Source organism: Apium graveolens, unplaced genomic scaffold, assembly GCF_009905375.1.
Source record: "Apium graveolens cultivar Ventura unplaced genomic scaffold, ASM990537v1 ctg2796, whole genome shotgun sequence".
Classification (NCBI taxonomy): Eukaryota; Viridiplantae; Streptophyta; class Magnoliopsida; order Apiales; family Apiaceae; genus Apium; species Apium graveolens.
Window position 1 is genome coordinate 129,295 of NW_027417800.1, and position 24,657 is coordinate 153,951.

At 32.7% G+C, this 24,657-nt stretch overlaps 1 protein-coding gene across 2 annotated transcripts; it reads left to right on the plus strand.

Moving 5' to 3' along the window:
- Positions 1 to 8,864: 8,864 nt before the first annotated feature.
- Positions 8,865 to 24,428, plus strand: LOC141700703 (lysine-specific demethylase JMJ27-like). Of its 2 annotated transcripts, XM_074504405.1 has the most exons (15): positions 8,865 to 9,722; positions 9,863 to 9,975; positions 10,166 to 10,265; positions 10,346 to 10,493; positions 12,511 to 12,574; positions 12,662 to 13,439; positions 15,641 to 15,970; positions 16,270 to 16,629; positions 17,446 to 17,518; positions 17,949 to 18,034; positions 20,125 to 20,244; positions 20,328 to 20,389; positions 20,863 to 21,003; positions 21,941 to 22,169; positions 23,414 to 24,428. In XM_074504405.1, exons 1-15 carry the CDS (start codon positions 8,964 to 8,966, stop codon positions 24,170 to 24,172), a joined length of 4,122 nt encoding a protein of 1,373 aa, XP_074360506.1. In that variant the 5' UTR covers positions 8,865 to 8,963; the 3' UTR covers positions 24,173 to 24,428. The 2 variants fall into 2 exon arrangements, with proteins under 2 accessions (XP_074360506.1, XP_074360507.1); XM_074504406.1 differs by lacking the exon at positions 20,125 to 20,244.
- The last annotated feature ends 229 nt before the right edge of the window (positions 24,429 to 24,657 follow it).

Here is a 24,657-nt window from a genome sequence, read left to right on the forward strand (position 1 = left end):
TCGAATGATTTCATTTTGCTTTAAATAATATGATAAGACAATCATGTTTGAATTCATTTATGTTATTTCTAATTTACATCAGTACTTTGGTTTGGTTTTAAATTACATCAGCAACCCTGCATTTTGTTTCAATGATATTGGTTTGGTTTCTAATACGTCATGGGAGTACTATACTTCTTCACTCCACATTCGTTTCTACTATGAAGTGGACTATATATGCCAATCAGATATGTTTTTCATTTTCATTTTTATCCTACTAATTTGTATTATGACAATTCGTGTTATGATAACTCTAATTATAATCGTACTTCTCCATCTTTAAGATTTCTCAAAGTTCTCCATATTTCGAGAGATGGACCAAAATGTCATTTTTAAAAATAATGGCCCAAAATGTCACTTCATAACGGCACTTCGTCTTACGTTTTATTTTTTAATGCAAAACGGTACATGGTGTTCCATTTTGGTACTTTATTATTTTTTAATTTTTTTATAATGTGCAAAACGTTAGTTGAAGTAACGTTTTGGCTCAAAACGGTACATCATATAGCGTTTTGTGCCAAAACGTTACTTTATCTACCGTTTTGCGCATAAAAAAATATTCAAAATGTCAAAACGTTACACGGAATTCCGTTTTAGGTGTTTTGCATAAACAATACGCGATGTACCGTTTTGAAGTGATATTTAGGGCCATTTTTAACCTCCTAATGACATTTAGGGCCACCACCCCCATATTTCTTAGTATTAATAATGACATAGGCATAACATGTTAAGAATCTGAAGAATCTAGATAACTTATACTGCTATGCTAAGTTATTAGACTCATAATTTAACTTAATATAATAATATTAGCAAGTATAATAATAGATGATAAAGTCACGGTAGATCATACTCTGTTAAAAACATAACTGATGCCTAAACAATTTGTTCATATCCCACATGTATCTATTTCTCAGGGGAAAAAATTAGTGCAGAGATGAATACAAGTAACTAAAATCGAGGTACGAAATGATCACAATGTCAAATACTATGACATCCTCATCCTCCGACAACCAAAAAAGCAAACGTTAAATTTGTTGCAACTTATTATCTTCACCTCATTAGTTTTAGAATTTTACTTTACCGTTGTTGACATGCAAAGTGGAATTGGAGTTTTACTATATTCAGGAGCTCTGTTTCTAAACAACCATAAAAGTACTACGTACTCTTAAATATACATTTTTATTACTGATAACACTTACTTATATTTTAATTATTTATTTAGCACTTTATCTATAACTTATATCTTACTTGTAATTTTATATTTCGAGTGAAGTCTAAACAAAAGTCAATGAAATTTTTTCCAAATAATTTATTTAAGTATAAACTTAAAGTCTTACTTTTATCATAAAGAAATCGGAATCAATAACTTTAAACATGCAAATTTGCATATGTCCAAGATAAAACATAAATTATATAGGTATTGCGAGGAATTTAAAAAAAAAACAGAAATATGAAAATCAATATTTTTAAAGTTAAAATTAACAAATTGACATAAACCGGGTGCAAAGTCATATTACTAATTTGTAATTATACAGTATTATGCAAAATGAAATAAAGGTTGAAGCAGCAACTTAAAAATTGACACTGAACTAAACAGTTCCTGTACTTTTGTTTTAGTTGTGTATTCTCGGATGATGTTCGGTATCCCTCCAACTTTTAGCTCGAGTTGCTACTTGCTACTCCCTCTGTTCTGTTTATTTCTATATATTTTCCTTTTTTGGATGTCCCATTCAATTCTATACATCTCAAACTTACCAAAAATAATAAAAAATTTATAATATAAAAATCAACTACAGCCACTACTTTCTCCCGCCATATTAAACTAGCATAATAACCTTTTCTAGAGTTTTTTTATGTATGTAATTATAATGTTTTTAGTTTTTTTTTGAAACCATAATATTTTTAGTTATATTCTTATTTGTAAATGTTGTATAATGTCTAACGTATTTATCTGTGTATCATTTTCATACAAGACATTACTAAATTACACAACGTTTCCAATATAACTTATTAAGAAAAATATATGTATTCTTGTTTGTTTTGTATAATTTTATTTAATGAATGAATATAAACAGGCTAGTCAGTGTACGTTTAAATTGACTTATCGATATCTCTGAGATCTCTAATGAGAAAATTGACTTGTCGATATCTCCAATATTCATATCTTCATTTTGGCTTGTCGATATCTCTGAGTTCTCGAATGCAGGAATGACTTGTCGATATCTCCAATCTTTATATCTCCATTTGGCTTGTCGATATATCTGAGACTTCTTGATAAGTTATTCTTGACTTCTCGATAAGTCATTCTGGAGTTTTCGAATAATTTCTCTATATGACTTGATCTATGATTTGTAGATATTTTAACTTAGAATATTTTTCCCAAAACAGATTTATTCAACTCCAAGTTTCTTCACAATTTCTCTGAGGCATGATCTTCTTGATCTTCTTCTAGAGTTTATTCTTAGGCTTGAGAGTGTTTACAGAAAAATACTCCACTCTAATCTTTGACACTTTTACAGACTCAAGAAATATAATAGAGAATACAAATTAAGATTACCATACAACTAATTCTTAGGGCTGTCAATTTGACTTAGTCTTGTTATAGTACAGGAATGTCTTGCACAATAATCTCCCCCAATTTGTGAGAAGATTGCTTATCACAAATTCATGTCTGTTAAGAAGACTAACCCTGAGTTATAATGAACAATAGAACATTACCTAAAAAATTGACAGAAGTACATATTTTATACATTGAATGATTACAAGAGTTAGATAGATACATTCATTAGACAAATTTATCATCTCCCGTTTCTTCTCTAATGAGGTCCTTTAACTTTACAAGTACTTCCAGTTCCTCTATGATTGGTATCTCTCTTAGAGCTTCTAAAAGTTTGAGCTTACCATCTAATGGATAACCATTCAATAAACCAACCCTAAATCTTGAGAATATGCCAACCTTGATGTTTAGAAATTGTCCATCCTTGGTAATTCTTCTCATCCCCTTTGCCTTGAGTTCTTCAGATTTTTGTATAAGCATTTCTATCTCCTCAATATACTTTCTTTTCCTCTCCTCATTTTCAGCCTTTTCTCTTGCTCTTCTTTCTTCCCTTACTACCAACCATACAGCCAATACCGACCTCCATGCCTGTGTACCAGTATCCTTATGCTTCAGTAAGCTTATCACCCTCTTTATCTCCGTGGTTGAAAATATATCCATTAAATCTCTGCCAAGTAATGTGTAGGATCCATCTTGATAGTATATTCTTACTTCCCTCAAAGATACAACCCAAACTTTGACCATTTCTTCAGCTAATTGTTAAAAGTAGTCTTCATCTATGATGCACCGGTTCAGAGGTAGAAAATCTTTTTGATTAAAGCAATTCCAGATGGTCTTCTCAGTAACTTGCATTTTCTTTGATTTTCTTCCAACATATTTGTAATGAGTTTTGGTTGGTGGCTTAAAAGAAGGTCGGTTTGAGATTTTCTTTAGAGATGTTTGACTTGAGGTGATTGGTATTTTCAGTAAGGTGTTAACAGTTTGTTTGTACATAAATTTGGGCTTAGAGGTTTGAGGTGGTATAGTGTTTGAGTTTGTTGTCTTAGAGGATTGAGCTTGATTGATTTGGATTTGTAGGGTTTTCTTTTGTGATCCTGAACTATCTTCATTCTTCTTCTTTCTTCTCTCTCCACCCTTCTTCTTATCATCTCCCTTATTCCCATCTTCTTTCTTCTCTTTGCTACCAGTTACTCTAGAAGTTTGACTTGGATTTGAGCCAGAAGGTGGTTGATCATCTTGTTTCTGCTCATCATCATCCTTGTCATCCTTTAAGTTGAAATCTGAAGTTGGCAACATGGTCTCTGCATTTTGAAGATATCTCCCCAAGATTCTAATCATTTCCTCATCTCCAGGTTTCTTGTTTATCTTGGTCTTGAGATCAGATTCAAGGGTCATTATCAATCTCACATTAATTCTTACACAATAATTTGGAACTGTGAAGAATCTATATTTTCTGGATTATAAACAGATGTAGGTAATCCCCCTGTCTAGAAAAAGATACGCTTCAGGAAAAGCAGCTATCTGAGCATTTTTGAGTTCCTTTAGCAGCTAATGTTCTTATATTGCATCTGAGATGAAGAGGAATATGTCTTACCTTTTCCAAGTCCAAAGCATATCTTTTATGTCAACCCTTATAATTTATGTCCACATTGGGAAGTTTACCTTCTTTATTCGCTTTATGAACAACTTTCCAAATTTTAGATATTGTTGTTCTACTCACACCATGATCAAATTAAGTTTGTTGAGTGCTCCACGTTTGAGTTTGTTGTTGCAGTAGTTTACTGATAATAAATGAACAATTTATTTCTTCAATGAATTTTTCATTCTCATTTGCTTTGCAGGGACATTTAAATCTGGAAGTGCAAAATCAGATGTCATATCTACTTTCTATAAAACTGAAGAACACCACTGATATAGTTCTTCTAAAGTAAACTTTTATAAAGTGTTTCTATAGACTAGCCATTTTTGTACAAGGGGTTATGTAGTTAGCTCGATATTGCTTTATATAAAGTGGAGGCAATTTTATGTAATCAAACTTTTAGAATGGCGGGATTTTAGTAGTGGATTCCCCCCAATATGTTAATTACTGTATTTTGTTCTTTTAATTGCTTTATATTATTTATATTATTTATTATTCCGTGCATTGCTCTCTGTGCCCATCCCATTTGATAACAATTGGGAGGGACAAAAAGAGTAACACTATAACATTGTTGGGAATGATATCAAGATATGGGAGGTTGTTTTTCTAGTGTGAAGGGTGGAGAACAAGCAGAGATCGGCAGTGGAACCCAACACTTCTTCTTCAACGCCAGACTGTCAGACGAAAGTATTTGAACGGGATGTGTGATTAGATTTTGAACAGGCTGTTCAGTGAATCACATGCAATAGAAAATTAATGGGTTGATTATGTGATGGCCCATGTGAAGAATGAGAGCCCAGAATGTATGTTTGATTTGAGACGAAAACATCATGCTCGTGATCATCAAATCGCACAAATTGCAAAAATCTCCCACACCGTTTCCCATTGCATCACAAAATGCGATTTTAATTTTTTTTGGTGCAATTGTCCTTTGAACTTTTGACAAATCGCGCGATGCGGCGCGATTTGCGGTTTGATATTTTTACATTGCGGTTCACACTGTACTGCATCGCAATTTCATATATAAATATGCATATATATATATATTATTTTTAATATATATATATATGTATGCTAGGTTTCCCAAAAAAAATTTCAAAAAGTTCCCCAAATACTTATGTGTCACGTTTACATACCAACTTTTCTAATAGTAATATGGGATCTCGCATGCATACATATGCGCCCATAAATTAAATACCGCCATATATTTACTATATCATTTGGAAAGTTGTTTTGGGGAACCTAGCACTACTCATGTATATATATATATATTCATTTCTTGTTTAATCTAATTTTCTATTATAAATGTTATTTAAACATTATAAATTACCGGCATATTTTTATTTTCAATCAATGACATAATAGTTTTCGCCCCCGTCTTAGCTAAATTTTGATTATATTTGTATGTAATCGTAATTTAATTTGAATATATATATCGCACAAACTGCACCATATTCTCGAGGTGTGCTTTATGCGGTTTTTAAGGGTACACGGTGTGAGTGCGCTTTGAAAATTTGATCAATCCGCATATGCGATTTGGTTTGCGGTTTGAGTAAAATCCGCACTACTTGCACCGCGATCATGCCTAACACCTAATATGCGGTAATAACTTTGTTTAACGTCGGTCCTTATCTAAAATTTATGACATTTTATATAAGTGGGTGCTCCCACAATGTTGCAAGGAGTAGCAGAAACTTGTTGAGATTGCATCTGATTGAATCGAGTTGCAGAAAATCGCATTTTTGCAAATAACAAAGTTTTGTTGCAAAAAAATTCAAAAATGACAGCGTGTTTGCAAAAAAAGAAAACGACTCAGGTAATTTCCAAAAAGCCCTAAATCTTATTTCCAAGACAGAAAATAACCTATATATTTTCGGAATAATACATAAATACATTTTTTTCGAAAAATAAGTAATTTACATCTAACGATAAAAGATTAGTCACAAAAAAGATAAGCTCGTTTGAGAAATCTTAAAATACGTAACTTATGACTTAAAATGAATAAGTAGCTTATAAGTGATAAATAAATGAATGTTGGTAAGTTATCAAAGTATTTTGATAATTTTACTTATAAGTTAGATTTTTTTTTCACTTGTATTAACTAAAATAAATATTTTTTACATATAATTATCTTCATTCGTAAATTTGAAGTTAGATTGACATTAAAAAATATTTGTATTAAATCCAAAGTTAGTAAAAAAGTAAAAAATCAAAATAAGTTGAGAAAAAGTACGTCGTTGCTAACATTCAACTTCTCGGCTTATAAGTTATAATTTCGACTTATAAGTTAAGCACACAGACACTCATCAATAAGTTATAACAGACTTAAAAGTAAATAAGCCTCTTTCTCCCTACTTACAAATGTTTTATCACATTTAGACCTGTAATTATTTAGTAGTTGTTGACTCAAGTTATAAGTTAAATTTATAACTTATAAGCAACCAGTTGAAGGTTAATAATGACATGTTTTTTCTTAACTTATTTTATTTTTCGTCTTTTATTAACTTTAGTTTAAAATAAATATTTTAAATGTTAATTTAATTTATAAATCCCAAATTAAGATAATTAAATTTAAAATTTATTTATTTAAATTTAATTTTTTTTTACTATAAATAAATTTATCAAAAATCTTATATAACTGTCACCCGATGTTCTAAAAGTCGAAAATCGACATTGTTCGGTGGAGGTACAATTTAGTGATTAATCGGATAATTGGTGATTAATCGGATCGATTAATCGGAGTACTAATCGAAAATAATTAAACTAATTAAATGATAATATAATTTATACTAAATTTCATTAACCTTTTATAAATTTTAGAAAAATAATATCATGTGTCATTAGTTCATATTTGCTATTTAAGTGTTTTGTATATTTTTTTGATAGTTGATTTATGCATAATAATTAATACTAACTATTTAGTAGTTCGAAAGTTACTAACTATCATATATAAATTAGATATAATTTAGTAATCTGCTAAAATTAGTTACATAGAAAATCAAATATAGGAGATTGTGAAGGATGAATAAGAGTAATTTATTTGAAGAAACTTATTCAATTATTAAAATTTAGGATCTAGGGGCATATGATAATCAATATAAGTCAATATTTTATTATTAAATATTAAATATTATTTCAAATTTCAAATTTTCTAAAATTTCCCATCCCGTTTGAAAAGATAAAACAACGACGTAGGTAATCACTTTTACGATTATCATGTCATTAGCATAATAATACGTCAACGGCGCAGGTAATCACTTTTACGATTACCATGTCATTAGCATAATAATACGTCTAGAGATTTACTCGATTGGTCTTGAGGGCTTTTGATCTCTGTGATTCTACCGCAAATTGAAGATACGGGGAAACTCTCTCTCTCGTGCGCGCGATTCACGTAACCGCCATCATCATCTTTAACTTTTCGTGCACTATTTATTACAAGATTAAGATCAAGGGCACAGAAAATTCTTTATTTTACGTCTTATAGGGATACAGATCAAGTTTGGAACAAAAGCGGTTATCTTCTCCCTTATACAGTTTTATTTTGAAGCAACTTTGACAATAGAAAAATGCATCTTATTCATGTAGATGAACCAACTTTCTTTCGAGCGGTTACTTTTTGTATGTATCGATCACACACATATACGTACTTGTTCATCATTACCCATTTCAAAAAGGATTTTCAAACTTCTTGCTCGATTGGTTTCAACTTGCTGGCAACCAAGTAACAAGCAATAAATAATTAAGTAAGTCCCATGTGAATTATACCATGAACTAAGGTTTGTTTCGACTTTTTTCAGTTTAAGTGATCAAATTTTTTGTTTGTTTGAAGTGAGTATTGATTGTTGCATATATGTTATATTATTCTTTTCACTTTTTACGTATTTTTAACAGGTCGGGGGTCTTTCGCGAAACAACCTCTTCATTATTCAGAATGAGGGGAAGGTTGCGTACATCTTACCCTCCCCAGACCCTGCGTTAAGCGGGATATACTGGGTATGTTTGGTTTGATTTAATTTTTCTAAATTATTTTATTTTATTTTATTAATTTTTACCCTTTTACCGAACTGACCGGTTTTTGACCGAATCATCCAACTTTTGACCGATTTTTTTAAAAAACGTACTTTAACCCGATTTCTGATTAATCGAGACAAGACTCGTCCCAACTTGGATTAATCGGTTAATCGGCCGATTTTTAGACAATGCTCGCACTCGTAATATTTCCTTCCTGGCATCCGTCTCCTGCTTAAAAAAACAGAAATACTCTCTTTAAGGGTCTGTTTGGCCAATTATTGACTTATAAGCGCGTAATTACTTATCGAGTATTGTTTGTCTACCTAACTTATAAGTCGAATTTTTAACTTATAAGCCGATAAGTTGAATGTTAGTGACGACGTACTTTTTGTCATCTTGTTTTGATTTTTTGGCTTTTTATTAACTTTAGTTCTTAAAAACATTTTTGTAAATATTAATTTAATCTAAAATTCATGAAATACTATGATTATATTTTAAAAAATAATTTATTTAATTATTTTTTTTAATTTATAATTAAAATTATCTAAAAACTTAAATATCTTCTAATTATTTATATACTTGTAGTTATTCATTTTAAGTTTGATATTAAGGTGATTGGGAAGGGGTGAGATTTCCGAACAGCTAAAGAACTTGAAAACCCAATTTTTCAGTCCTCTTGTTTCTGGAAAACAATTCACCACTCACTACTGTAAAATGAGAGGTTTTGTTGAAACGAAACAACAAAAAATCAAAGCTTTGATGTCAAAATTACCCAACCAGAAGCATTCACAAGAAACTGATGATTTGGGTTCAAAACAAAGTGAAAAGACTGTCAAGAAAAGCACCGACTTGGGTCAACAAATTTGTATTGTTAATTCTAGTAGTGATGATAATGATGAGAATAGTGAAAAGATTGAATCTTCTAGTGGGTCAAGAAAGAGAATCAGAAGAGCTAATGTAAAGGGTAAAAAGGGTAGGGGAAAGAAAGGGGGATTTCAAAAACAAAACAGGAGTGGTGGTGATGAATGCGGTGATTCGGGTGCGAAAGATGAGGGTTTTGTTCAAGAAAATGATAATTTGGGTGGGGGATTTGATGGAGAGGGTCAAGACAAGGAATTAAAGAAGAAAAGTAGTGATTTTGTTGTTTTGGAGGGTCAAGATTTCGAGAAATTGGGTGGTAGTGGTTATCAGGGTTTTCGAGATGAAATGGAGGTAAGTGAAAGGAATGGCAAGCAAAAGAAAGTGAATTATCAAGAAACTACTGAGTTAAGGAGGTGTCAGAAGAAAAATGTTAAGATTATCAAGAATGTTGATAATGAAGAACTTGATGAATTTTCCCCGGAAGATGATCTTTTTCCAAAGAGACGTAAGAAGAGTTTAACCAATAAGGATGGTGGGGGAAATTGCAGGACTCAAACGCGGGGTCAGAAGAGGAAGGAAACTGATACAAATAAAAGTCTTACAGATGAGAATGTATTTCTGCTTTCCCTTTCTGTAATTTAAATCTGTGTTACAATGATTTATTGACTATATCTGCGATTATACTTTTATGGGTTTTGCTTTAAACTTTTAATAAATAAATGGATGTTTGATGTGGGTGTTTATGTTATCAGGGAGAGCCATTACAAGTTATGTGTCATCAATGCCGGAGGAATGACAGAGACCGGGTTGTGATTTGTGGCAATTGTAAATTGAAGGGATATTGTGTGCACTGCATGACCACATGGTATTTATCTCTCTTGACTTTTTGTTACAGTAGTTTTATCTGATTTTAAGTTTCTATTTCATAAGAGCATTGAGATTGTGTATTCTAATTGTTGCTTATGTTCTACTGTCTAAGAAAATTTCACGTCCGTTTCGATCTGTTCAGATTTGACAGGTTAAGCTCACTGTCGTACATATGTATCTATATGTAGGTATCCTACAATGACTGAAGATGATTTTGCCAGGTCCTGCCCTGTTTGTCAAATTAACTGTAACTGCATACGTTGCTTACGGATGAAAGTACCTCAAGGGGTCGGTATCTTTGATTCCCAACACTCCAAATAGTTAATGATGTTTTTCTTGGTGATCAAGCTCCCATAAGTTATTTGCAGGACAAGAAAAAGCTTAATTTGAGCATGAGTTTCACCAATGAAGAAAAAATTCAATCTTCCAAGTATATTGTTTCAACACTTCTACCCTTCCTGAAACAATTTAATGAGGAACAGATGAGGGAGAAGCATATAGAAGCTCAAGTTCAAGGTATATTTCTTTGCTCCATCTGTCAGTGCAGTTATTTTCTATATAGCCATGTCCTACTAGTCTGGAGTTACATTGTTTTCTTGCACGAGTGTAAAGAGAAATTAGGTCCTTAACCACTACAGATGTTCATAGAGATTGGGGTTTTGGGGCTTATAGCTGGACACTTTAGTGTACTAGTATTTTCATCTTGTGTAGATAAAATATCAGCCGTGTCCTTTAGTTTTAATTCTTCGTTCTCTTTTTCTGCATGCTTTAGGTATTCATATGTATAAATTATAGTAAGTAAGAATTATAATTAATGTATAATAAAACATATCCTTTTAGCAATACTAGTCTCTATCTGGTAAGGGTTAAAATGACCAAAGTACTCAAAATTCTATTAATTTTTGTGATTAAAGAAAAAGGTCGGTCAATTTTGAAATTACACCTAGAGGGGGGTCTAGAGGGGGGGGGGTGAATAGGTGATTATGGCCAACTAGGATTACTTTTAAATTTTACCCGAAAATAGCTTACTGAGATTTTACCAACAGAACTATAATCTGACAATGATAGTAAGCTGATATGACTAAATGCAATGCAGAAAATAATGTGCAGGAAAGTAAATAGAACACACAAGAATTTTAGCCAGGTTCGACCCCTAAGCCCCTATGGTCTACGTCCTGGTCCCTTACCAACTTGGTAAGAGAATATATTATTGATCAATGAAGGTTACAACTACAAGATACAACAATATATCTCCCTTTATCCCAGCTGCTGATAATGGCTTGCTGAAACCCTGTTTAAGAACCTGCTCTCTAAGTACTATACTACCCGTAGTACAAACTCCTCTAGCAAGTACCACTAAACCCTTGTTTCCCTAGCCAACTTATCCAGCAACTAATCAATACAATTTGAACAATACAAATCAATGATAAAGTTTACAACTCAAACTATAAACTCTCTTCAATAAAATACGCGTATATATTTAGAGCTCGAGAGTATTTTAGAAACAATAAAGATCAGGAGTTGTATGTGTTCTTGCTTGCAAATTCCTCAGTCATAAAACTGCAAGAAAACCACTTATATAACCACACATTAACGTTTGAAACATTCTCAACAACTTACAACGGCTAGAATCCAATTCTACCGTGTAAGATCGTTGGGATGGATTCCAACGTTCATGTGTACGTTAGATAGAAGAGAAAGAAAGATGTCCAACGTACAGAAAATATCTCTTCTATTTTGTAGAGGATAAAACGTTTTAATCAGAAGATAGAAGAAAGAGTTTGAAAGAGAAACAAACTCCTATTCTTTAGGAAATCAATTTGAATAAGTAAAAACGTTTTATAAATGAGCTCTCTCTATATATCATGCACGTTTATTATATTAGAGAAGTCCTTACAACTGATATATATGAAGATCCTATAAAATCTCCAAGAAAAATCTGGACTGTGCATCTTGGCTTGCTGTTATTCTGACAATCGTGATCATAGCTTGCTGAAATAGATTACTGTCTTATGATAGCTTGCTGTCATGATACTTAAACAGCAATGGCATTAAGCTGTTATATCCTGCAGACATTCTCAAATAACAACATGATGGCTTGCTGTGTTGTGATCATCAAAACTAAGGAGTTACAAATTTTATAAGGAATCCAGAGTACAGGGAAAAAAATTGTCTAACGGTATTCTTTTTCTGCCGGGTATACAGGGGATATGGGGAATGTGTGAGGAAAGGTGTGTATGATTGGAATTGTTTCTGAGGAACAACAGTTGACATGTTCAATTGTTTATTGACTTCTATTACGTTTCTTTTGGACATCCTAGATGCTTTGGCTTTAACCTTTTTATGATTTTGTGAAAGCTTGATGCACTATTGATGATTGTAATTTTGATACAGTTTTGTGGTTTGTGGCTATCTCTTTTATGAATTGTATAAAGGGTGTTTTGCATTACTTCTTACATATATCAGAAAAGAGGATTTATGTTTTATATCTAAGTGAAAATTTCAATAGTATCATCTTCAATATATTGCACAGGGTTATCTTTGTCAGAGTTAGAAGTAGAAAAGGCAAAACGTGGGTTGGGAGAGCGCATGCATTGGTAGGTTTACGAAAACCATATCTTGTTACTATGGAGCAGTATTCCCCTGCATTTTTGTAGATTTAATGTTGGTATTGTTTCTTCCAGCGACAATTGTAAAGCTTCTATTGCTGACTTCCACAGAAGCTGCACAAATTGTGCTTATAATCTTTGCCTAGTTTGTTGTCAAGAGTTGCGTGATGGTTGCCTTCAAGGATCCCAAGAGGAAATGAATATTAAAATTTTAGATCCAGGGTCGGCTTACATGCATGGGGGTAATCTTAAGTCATCTTCAGGCATATCAAATGAAACTACTGGTGAAGATCGTCATCCAGCGTCAACTTTATACATACAAGTTAAAGCTAGTAATGAGGATCATTCAAGATCAACATCTCAGTGGAAACCTCTCAAAGATGGTAACATTCCCTGTCCCCCAAATACTTCCGGAGGTTGCAGTAAAGGCATTCTAAAACTGTTGTGTTTACGTGGTAAGGATTTTGTCTTAAAATTGCTGGCCGGTGCAGAGGAATTATCATATAAGTACAAACTCATCACCGAAACTCCTGGACAACGGTGTTCTTGTTTTGATTCAGTTGGTGAAATTGGTACCAACAAGTTGAAGTCATTGAAAGCCGCATCTCGGGAAGATTTCAGTGACAACTATCTGTACTGTCCAGCTGCTGGAGAACTCCAAGCCAAGGACTCGAGTCATTTTCAGTACCATTGGCTCAAAGGCGAACCTGTTATTGTCAGTAATGTGCTTGAGTCAACACGTGGTTTGAGTTGGGAACCAATGGTCATGTGCCGTGCTGTCCGTCAGATTAAACACTTCAACCGTTCCCAGCTGTTGGATGTTGTTGCTGTTGATTGTTTAAACTGGCGTGAGGTCAGTTTTTCCTTCTGTAGTTTACTAGTTTCATCCATCGTCATCTAGAATTACTGATTTGCTGGTTGAAAGTTGCTTATGTTAGTATAATGGGCCCGTTTGGGGTTTCTTAGAAAAAGTAACTTCTGACTTAAAGAGTTAAAGTAGAAAAGTGTATAAGTGTTATAACTTATAACGTCGTTGATATGTTTGGTAAATTGTAACTTATAAGTTCAAAAAAAATTATATTCCACAATGTTTTTAGAGATTATTAATATATCTTATAATATTATTATAAACTTAGTAGATTTAAAATTTTCATTCAATACAGAAAAATTGTAACACTTAAACTGTAAATTAAATTTTAAAATTTAATAAGACAAATATTAAGACAAACGAATACATGAAAATCTATATTTCAAACTATGTAAAATATAAAAGTATTGTTTCAAAATAGAGCAAAGAATTTAAGATTGTGAAAACTAATTGAGATTTCAAACAAATGTGAATAGATCTACACCCTGATCAAAATACAATAAAGAAAAGAAGAGGCATATAGTCGGCACTGTTGGCCTTTTTCAAACAACAAAAAGAAGCAAGAGCGAATGAGAAACTAAATGAGAAAGTACCCCTCCTCCGCTTTCTGCTTATCTAATATCAGATGACAAATAAGAGCGTTAGCCAGATCACCCAAACAGGCAGCATGATTTCAAAACGAGCATTTGACCACTTTAAGTGAAATTTACGGAAGGCTAAACAACCACAATGTTAGTACTGATTTTCTTCATTTGTTCGAACTATAGCTGGAGATATTTTCACAGTTTAAAATTACAAAGCATATAATAAACACCAATATGTGTTCTATTAAAAATGTTTATAGATTGCGTCTTTTTTTTTGGAATGATGGAATTGACTATTGTAGGGACACAAGGATGGAAAGAGAGAGCCGGATCTGATGTCTTGTATAGCAAATTGCAAACTTTTTCTTTAGAAAAAGAAAGTTGCAAACGTTTTGTCTTGATGTCCTTTGTAGTGATTTGTTATATCCTTTTATGCTCACTTCTGTACATATCTAATTCTTGGTTATGGCTTTGGTTTATGTGCCCCTATGTAATTTTTTTAATAAATAAATTGACTTTTTTGTTGAGTTTGTGTATAAGTAATTGTTATTGACATTCCCTATGAAACTCTGTTTCTTGCCTTCTTTTATTTATAAAAGGTAACATATTTATAAGCTTTGAGGTGATGTTGACTTGAGTTCCACAATTTTAGAATAAGGCGTATAGCCTTCTATAAATGTTTGGAGATAAATACTGAGTTATTGCAGCTTGCGTTATTTGACATCAGGCCACACGATTTACCTTCTATAAGTTATGCATTAAGCCTTCAGTCTCTTTGGTTCTTATAATGAATTTATGTTTGTAGTAAGTAGTAACTTATCAAAAGAGGAAACTGAATTAACTTTATACCACTTTCCCATCTACTCAAATTGTAATGAGCAACATTTTTTTCGCAATCTCTGAATAAACTTATAGTCAGTTAGAATGTAAGATAAGTATTGTCGATCAGGTAACCATAATAAAAGTTACTTGCGACTTGAATATGCTTAAAAGGAGATGTTTAACTTAAAAACTGTTTATATTTTCGGATAATTTTTTTTGTTTATTTGTAACATGTGAGTTATCAAAAGTTTAAAAACAAAAACAGATTGTATAAGGTTGTAAATGTGGATAATGTTATTAAGATTTATCAAACAAATTACAAAACGATTGTAAATTATTCATAAAAGTACCTCCAGATTCCTATCAACTTTTGACTTGAGCTGTTTTCTAAACTTTAAAAAACTTTTTACTTATTATATAAATACACTTTATAACTTAAGTTAAATTGGGGTTACTGAAAGTAAACCACAAACCGATTATGCAAAGTAAATTTTACTCCAAGCATACATGCAATTTATTTCCTTGTCCGATACCTATGGTTCCCGTCATTAGACTATGCCCCATTTTATTGCTATGAAGGATGTAGATAGGGTGAGCTATATCAGCCATTACACCGTGAATTTCTTATGATATTAAGGTCTTGCTGTTGGTTCCTCTTAATACTTTTTCTGTTATCTTTCTATAGCTATTTTGTAACTTTTGGGTCTATTATTACTAATTGTAAGGCACAATTGTCTGAAATTTGTTGAATAATGTGGTCATCTTTTTTATGGACTGCAGGTGGATGTTAATTCACGCCAGTTTTTCAATGGTTATCTGGAAGGGAAATTTGATAATTACGGATGGCCTCAAATATTGAAGTTAGAAGACTGGCCTCCATCCATTACATTTGAGGAGCTGTTGCCACGTCATAATGCTGAGTTTCTTAGTAGTTTGTCGTTTAAGGAATATACAAATCCACGTGGTGGCTATTTAAATCTTGTTGTCAAGTTGCCAGAAAAATCAAATCATCCAGATACAGGGCCCAAGATGTGTATAGCTTATGGAAACGCTCAGGAGCTTGGCCGTGGTGATTCTGTCACGAAGCTCCACTCTGACATGACGGATGTGGTATGCTTGTGTTTTTAGGATATTTAATTATAGTTAGCTATGAACTTATTGTATAATTATCAATGTCATTGTTTAAGGTTGCATGAACTAACATGTTTGGACAATGAAGCTTTACTATGCTGAAGAGTTCAAAAATATTCTTTTTATTTTTTTGTTGCTAAATATCCTCTTTTTTTTCTGTCATTATCTGGCAAAACTGCTCTTAGACTTTTATTAGTAGTTTTTCATCTAACTGAATATAATATTTATTAGTAGTTTTTAATCTAACTGGAACGTAACATGTGATGTTGATGGTACAGGTAAATGTGCTTACACATATTCAAGAAGTAACTTTTACATCTGCTCAGCAGGCTAAGATAGATAAGTTGAAACAAAGGCACATTGCCCAGGATAAAAGGGAAATTTTTGGAAGTGAACAGATAGTGAACAATAAGGTCGAGAAACAGCAAGATGTGAATGAGAAAAAGAGAACAGAATTGGATGAACATGCAGGAAATATTGATGTTGGAACGTGGGATAACAATGTAGAGGGTATTGAGCACCCAGGGGGAGGTGCTTTATGGGATATTTTTAGAAGGCAAGATTCTCCTAAATTGGAAGAATATTTAAAGAAAAATTTCAGAGAATTTAGGCACATAAATTGTCGTCCTTTAGACCAGGTAAAAGCATTTTATTGATATTCCTTTTCATGTATTGCAAATTCGCAATATGTTATCGCAATCTAGGAGACCAGGACTGTTGATCAGTTGTACATTATTAAATTTCTAGGTGCTGCAATTTTCTAACACTTGACGTAATTTCTGATTATATTAAATTAGAGAGTCTATACATTAAGGACTAAAGTGATATTGTCTGTTTCTTTTCATGTAAAGAATACACGTGATATGGTTTTTTGAGGCCTCTCTCCAGTGGTAATTGGAATTAGTTTTTGAAACTGATTTTTAAATTTTCCAGGGTATCACTGGATTTGCATCTTTCTGTATAGACCATTTCATAAGGAAGTGAAAGTATGGACTGTGTTTATGTCACAGACAATGGTTAAGATTGTCGAAAAGAAAAGGTTAAGAAATTAGATAATCATATTTGCTTCCACAGATTTTAATAGGAAATATAATCATGCCAAGTAGTTTACTCTAGTTTCTTAATTGCTTTAGAGCTGGTACATAGGGGAGCCATATAGTGCTGATTGTGGATCACAGGGAGGAAATACAAAGTTTATTGTTGTAAAAGCATCTTCTTGCCCGTCATTTGTTATCCTGATTAATTGAAAACCTTATTTTGATTTTATGACTATTAGTTGCTCTTATTCAATATCATTAACACGGTCTTATTAAGTCAGTGTACTTTTGGTCACGAATCACAGTCGACATGTTTTTAAAAAATTGTTGTATTTTGTGATGAGAAGAACTGATTTCATGTAGCCTGTTTATTTGTATATTTCCAAAGTTTTGTGCTTAATGTTTTTGATCGTATAGGCTGTTCACCCGATTCATGACCGGACATTTTACTTGACTTTGGACCATAAAAGAAGGCTCAAGGAGGAATATGGTAAGATTGACATAAATTTGAAGCGTGTGTGTTTGGTGGGGGGGGGGGTGGCTAGCCTTAGCCGAGCTTGGTGTATATATCACTCAAAGTATTCTTTTTGCAGATCCCTTGGCGATCCAACCTTCTACATAGATATTGTGCACTTCAGATTTCTGTAAAAAATATATTATGAATATCTCTTAAAGTAGCAAGTCAAGCAAATTAGATGCTCTCACCCTCTAAATTTTACCGATAATCTAGATGATGAAAGCTACATCATTTCACATTAAACTTGAAACTGTATATATTGCCATTTGTCACAAAAAATCTTGGTGAAGTTATGAATGAAGGTGATCTTGTCTTGAGCAGAGCTTAGCTAAGGCTTCTTGCATGGTCCCTTTTCCCTATTGTATCACATATTTTGATTACAAATTATGTTTATTTTATTTAGGAATAGAACCATGGACATTTGTGCAAAAACGCGGAGATGCAGTATATATACCAGCTGGATGTCCCAATCAAGTTAGAAATATAAAGGTAATTTAATTAATGATGTTGTCTCTTTTTTGTTTGACAGAATACAAGTGCTACCTTCTCATATGAGCTGTTCAATAAATGACTACTCCGCAGACTTAAGCCCTGTGATTATGAACTTGGTTTAACCATATCGCCCTAATTTAATCTTTTTACCATCTATGTAAAACTTATATGTATGAAGAATTATATACACATCATTAAATTACAGAGTAACATAGATTTAGGAAATGGACATAATATACACAGTAATAAATGAAGTATATTTAGATATAATTTCAAGAGTGCCCTAATTCTAACTACAGTGTTAAAATATTAATATTAGATCCTGGAAAGTGCCTTTCCTCTAACACGTTGAGGTTTTTTTTCTCTCCTGGAAAGGGCTTTCCTGTAACACCTTAAGGTTTTAGAGTTCCTTAACATGGTATCAGATCCAGGTTCTAATATTAAGTATTCTAACATACATATATTCTAGTATATCATAATTACTTAATGTATTTTTGTTGTTTTGGTATTATTAAATAGAGTTGATAGTGTTATTTAAAAACAGTAGCGTTGATAGTGAGGGGTTGAGTTCAATAGTTTCATCTTAAGCAGCTAGTATGAACAAGTGATGGGTAGTAATGTCTAAGTGTTAACTAGTTTAATGTCATTTTTTGACCACAATCTCATTTATTTATCTTAATTATTGTACTAGTTTGAGTTATAAAATTTTAAATGGTATTATGTAATCCTAAAATTTTGAAAGTAACGAGTTTTGTAATTTGGTAGTATTATTTAGGTATTTATTTTAGCATACACTTGCTTAATTGATCTTCACAATTTCAGAGTAACAATTCAGTGATTTTGACATATGTAGAACCTTTACAATAATTTCCCTCTTATATATAATTGATAGGCTTGAAATAATTGACGTATCAGTAATTTCTTTCAGTATAAGCATATTATTTTATCTCTTAGAGTTGTTGTCGTAAGGTATGATTGAGAATCACCCCCACCTTATTGTGAGATTGGTGAAACTAAATACTTAGTCTTACATATTGAGTTATGTTTAACTTAACCGAAGCTTGATCAGATGAATGTTGGTTTGTGAATTCTGTCAGATCTTAGTTACTTTATTACATAACATTCTTAAGTGATAATTTCAGTTTGTGATGGATCTTGTAAGTTCTTTACACAACCTACAATTGTTTTTTGTTTTTTTATAAATAGTCTTTGATTGTAGTCACGAGATCTATAGGGGTACCCTATTTGAATAAACGAGATTTGTTGTTACACGTCTTGTAAAAATAACGTTCTCTCTAAAACATGACCTATTTACTTGTAAATATTTTCACGAATTATTGACAATTATGTAAAAGTTACACGATTTAGATGATGTAGCAAGCGAAATAGAACTGTGATATTTAATAAAGAAAGTAACTTGCAAATAATGAATCGGTCCTAATATGATTGAGGATAATCAAAGAAAGATACATACACACGCGGATTTGTTACTGCATTACTTGGGCTTTTTCTTGGTAATGAGATGTGCAAAGAAAGGTACAATTCCTTTTTGCATTTTTCAAGCAGCTCCATTATAGCGTGACTGAGGCACCTTTTTGGTATTGGCCTTCTTTTTGTGTTCATGAATACAGATCCTATGGACCCCTTAAAAGATAAATGGGCGAATTTCAGAATTTATTAGATTAGAAAGCAACATACGTAATATAAATGGAAACCAAAATCTCCAAAACAGCTAGTTTAATTACAGAGGTCCTGGTTCACATATGATTTAGCATATCGTTTTTTTCATGGCATGCACGTCTCTCTTGAGATTAACATATGATTTTTCCCGTATTTGTTCTATGATTCCATCACCAATTGTTTACTACAAGTAAAAGTATTTAAGTTAGTAGTTTGTGAGCGGGCCAATGGATTTTGTTTCTTTTAAAACTCTTATCCAGTCCACCTTTCTACTTTCTTCATTGGGGTTTGATTCAATATATAATTTAGAGTAAATAATAGTACAGTCAGCATTCTGTTTTGGCACATTTTGTGCTCAGTCAGTGCCCAGCCCCTGATAGCTCGCACTGATATTTGTATTCTGACAGTCATGTATAAAGGTCTCAATGGGATTTGTCTCGCCTGAAAATGTTTCTGAGAGCATTCGTCTTGCAGAAGAAATTCGCGTCCTTCCGCAAAATCACAGTGCCAAAGTTGACAATTTAGAGGTCTAAAATTGCCTAAATATACAACTTGCATAATTTTACATTGTCATCTCTTGTTTAAATTTCTTTTTCTTATCTTACAACAGATTAAAAAATTGATTCTCTATGCAATTGCACAAGCCGTTCGGGATTTGGAGAAGTTACCTGCGTAAGAGAGAAATATTGCTGGTTCTATTTACCTAATTTAATTGTCTGCACTGCTGAATTTTTATGTCTTTGTTGGGTACTATACTGTTTTCTTACATTATTCTTTTCTCGCTGCAAGTAAAATTTGCGGGGACAAATTTTTTCTGTCAATTTATGTCTTGTGCGTCGATATATCATATACATATGTATGTATACATACAGTTATACACACACTCCGATATTTCAAAGAGAATTGGGGGTTCTCCGTGAGGGTTTTGTAAGTTTGGTTCTGCACTAATTTTCCTACTTGCTTATAAAGTCAATTTCATTTGTTTTTAGTTTTAGTTTTTTTACAAGATATGTAATTTACGTTTTTGGGATATGGAATTTTGATGAATTGTATTATGTCCTCTTGGATGTGAAGTAATGGAATTAATCTATAGTTGATTGCAAGTTTTCCCTTAATCATGATTTTTTATACTACGGTATATGCAGCAAAAGTATGAGGGACCTCACTGCAATTTACACAAGGAAGAAGGCAGCGGATGGCTTAGTTGTCGACGAGACTGTCAATGATGACAATGCAGTGGCCATCAAAGATGACAATGCAGTGGTTGCACTTCATCCTAAACACCTGTATGCATTCAGCCGTTTCCTTAACATTTCTAGTTTTTATAGCTACTGCATTTATTAAAGTGACATACCTGCTTTATGGTTTTGGGAAGATATTTACTGAGAAGAAAAGAGGGTTTTTCGCTTGTTCATTTATATACATATGTACTTTCAGCTTTACCTTTTTCATGGTGACACTATTCCTATCAACTATCAAGGTTCCATTTTTTGTTGTTATTCTGAATTGACAATGTTTATTTGGAGTTTTCCTCAATTTACATGGATTAAACAAATCAGTATTTCCTATCCATGGGGTGATAGTGATCCGTCAGTTGCTGACTGACCTTCAATTACATTTTACTATAAAAAAATTATTTTTGGGATTTGACGGCATGATATATAGTGAGCTCACTTGGATGTTTACTAAGTGATATATTTTGACAAAATAAGTGTTTACCTCGATATTTAACCCCCTATGTTAGGTATTGCTTCATTATACGATTGACACATTGCAGAAGTAGGTCGTATGTGTGTGACGTAGCAATCCTTGGGATTCGTTTAAGAGGATAGGGAAACAGTTAGAAACTTTGGAGCGAGTTTATGCATGTTGGTTAAAATGCTGACCTTATCAAAAGTTATGTTGGTGGTTAGGTCATTATTGCCCAAAAGGTGGCCTTTTCTTTAATGAACAAGTTGTGGGTCCTTTTTTGATTATTTAGAAGTAGAGGATGCTCTTACTTTAAATCTACTCATCTTCTGACTTCAAAATAGGTAGCACGAAAACATAACATTTTCAGGTTCGAGTTTATGCACAATGACTCATCTGTAACATAGTTTGTTATATAGCTCATTAGTATTTGCGCAAGCCCAACTCCAATTAGTAAAGAAAATTAAAGCTTTTGTGTGAGCACTTCATATTTTCAAGACTGAGATCTTGTAATTGTGTGCCTTCGCTTTGCAGCAAAGACAGCTTTCAGTCATCATATTATTCTTCGTCAAAGTTGGCTGGTAAATCATTGGAATCTGATACAAAATCTGTGCCTTCCACAAGTGACAAGGTGGTGAAGGATTGTGGGCAGGGATCTTTAGCAGTTGAAAATGTGCCTCGTGAAAAGGGTGCGAAAGAGGTTCCTACTAGCGATGATGATCCTACTACATCCAAAATTGACTCTGTAAAACAACTTGTCGAGGTAATGTAGATGTATCATTCTTGGCTTAATTACAATTTATCCCCTAAAAAGTATAGTCTGATGTGATGTACACATGATGAACCCTTAAACAAAAAAGTTGTAAATTTTTGCCCCTTAACTATAAGTTTTGTACACTTCAACCCTTCTACTCATTTTTTTCCAATATTGCCCTTAAGGGTTGTATACTTTTACCCCTTAACTTTGATTTTTGTACATTTTAACCCTTTAATCATTTTTTTGAAATGCTTGTTTTGATTCTTATAATAAATTATTAAAATTTACTTAATATCTAACTTTTTTAATAATATTATTTTCATTTATTAAGTAGTTTGTACAATTTAAGTAAGTTTACATAAATTATATCGGTTATAATTGCTCATATCGAGTCAAGTTCTATGGAGACCACGTATTTGTTGGAGACCACGGAGTGTTGGAGACCACGGAGAGTCGGAGACCATTTATGTTCTGCAGCTAAAATCTTGTATAAAAATATTGCAAAATGTATTATTTTGTGAATTATGTTCTACAAAGATCATTATTTTATTCAAAATCTTGAATATCATACATGTACGGCATGTAGAACATTACAAAATGTTTTATTCTACGAAACATGTTTAGTTTGCAGAATATTTGTTCAAATTGCATAACATACACATTATATTTATTAAACTTAAATGATCTTGAACAATTTTAATAAAATAGTGATATTCGTAAAACATACTTCACAAAATAATATATTTCATAGTGTTTTGATTGCAGAACATAGGTGGTCTCCGAGGTCTCCATTAAAAATGCGGTCTCCATAGAACTTTTCTCATATCTTGAGATATTAATAGTATTTTATAATTTTTGCAAGATTTTATCGTAAGTAAATTTAATAATTCAAATAAGATTCACCGAAAGTAAAATAATATAATTATACGTAGTTAACTATTATATTATACATATTTCTTATATTCATATTATTTGATAAATAAAAAATGAAAAGAAAATTATTAACGAACAATGTTGCCCTTGAAGTATATAATTGCGGATATAATAACCCTTTAGGCAAAAAATGAAAGAAATTTTTAACAAAAGGGTTAAGTGAACAAATCTCATAGTTGAACGGTTAAAATGTACGATTTTTTTCTTTAAGGGTTCATGTGTATGTGTCATATCTTAAGGGTCAAGTTATAATTAAGCATCATTCTTTACCCTTTTTGTTTTTCACTGATCTTTACAAGTATTTTAATGAGCTGCAGGTCGTTCCTAATACTAGGAGCTCGGGTCAGCCGGTCTATCCTCCTTCCACCTTGCATGATTCTCCAATCATCTCTCACCAAACTCGTTTATCAATCCCTATTAAGACGGTTGGGTTCTTTAAACAGTTGGAGGACTTGCTTCAAGGCAATACATCTGATTGGGCTCTTCCTCCTCAAATTCAGCTAGATGAACAGACCATCTGTGACTACGAGCGGTTGCTGAAGACGGGATTGTCTGGAAACCTTAAAGGTCTTTTCAAAGATTCAACATATCAGGAGTTTAGTGAAGCCTTGACTGGTTTATTGGCTTGTCGAAGGATTCCTTCAAATTTACATCATGGTTTTTTATCTCTACGCCGAGACTTGCCAAGCTTAGCTAGTAGAGTCTTGAAGCTTAACAGTGAAATAACCCAAGGCATGTTGCAGAGGAATAATAGGTCCACAATGAAGGAACTGGAAAGCTGCCTCCATAAATATCGTAAATGTGAGGAACAGTTGCTAAAGTTGGAGCAAGAAAAAGAACACAATGTGTCAGAGATAGGTAGGCTAAAGGCCAGGAATCAAGTCATCGACTCCGAAATTGCCACATACACTGCGGAGGCTGATGCCTTGCAAAAGGCTTCTGCCACTCAAAGCCTAAAAATAGCCAACCTTGATGTTGCAGGAGCACTAGATGAGTCCACTCTCGAGCGTTCACTCGACGAGCTGATTAATATGGAGAATGAGTGGAGAAAACGTGTTGATATGTTGAACTTCTGATAGGAATCTAGTATCTGCTGAATGTTAAACTTTTGATCTGATAGGAATCTAGTATCTGCTGAAGTTCCTCATGTGTTGCTGAAGTTCTCAGTGTAAGTCTGTAACTTATCATTCTTAGCATTCTATGTAGTAGCAGCTGCAAGTACATCCTCAGCTCCCAACTTTGTCACAAGCACACATCCACCATCTGGCCTTGGTAAAATAGAAAAATTTGTTATTATGAAACTTTGAAACAAGTGAAACACATTTCTAGCTATGGGTCTTTTATCGGTTCCGACTATATTCACAGGTGTAATTTGGTATGATTAATTTAATGACACTGGAGTAGTTAATTCAAGGGAAGGGAGTAACTTGGCATGTGTGCAAACAGGGAAAGTAGTATGGTCCAAACATAATTTGCCCCAAAATCTTACAGGGAAGGTTATGATTGTCAGGACCCAGGGGTCTGTATGAACAACATAATTAATTGAATTAACAATAACAAA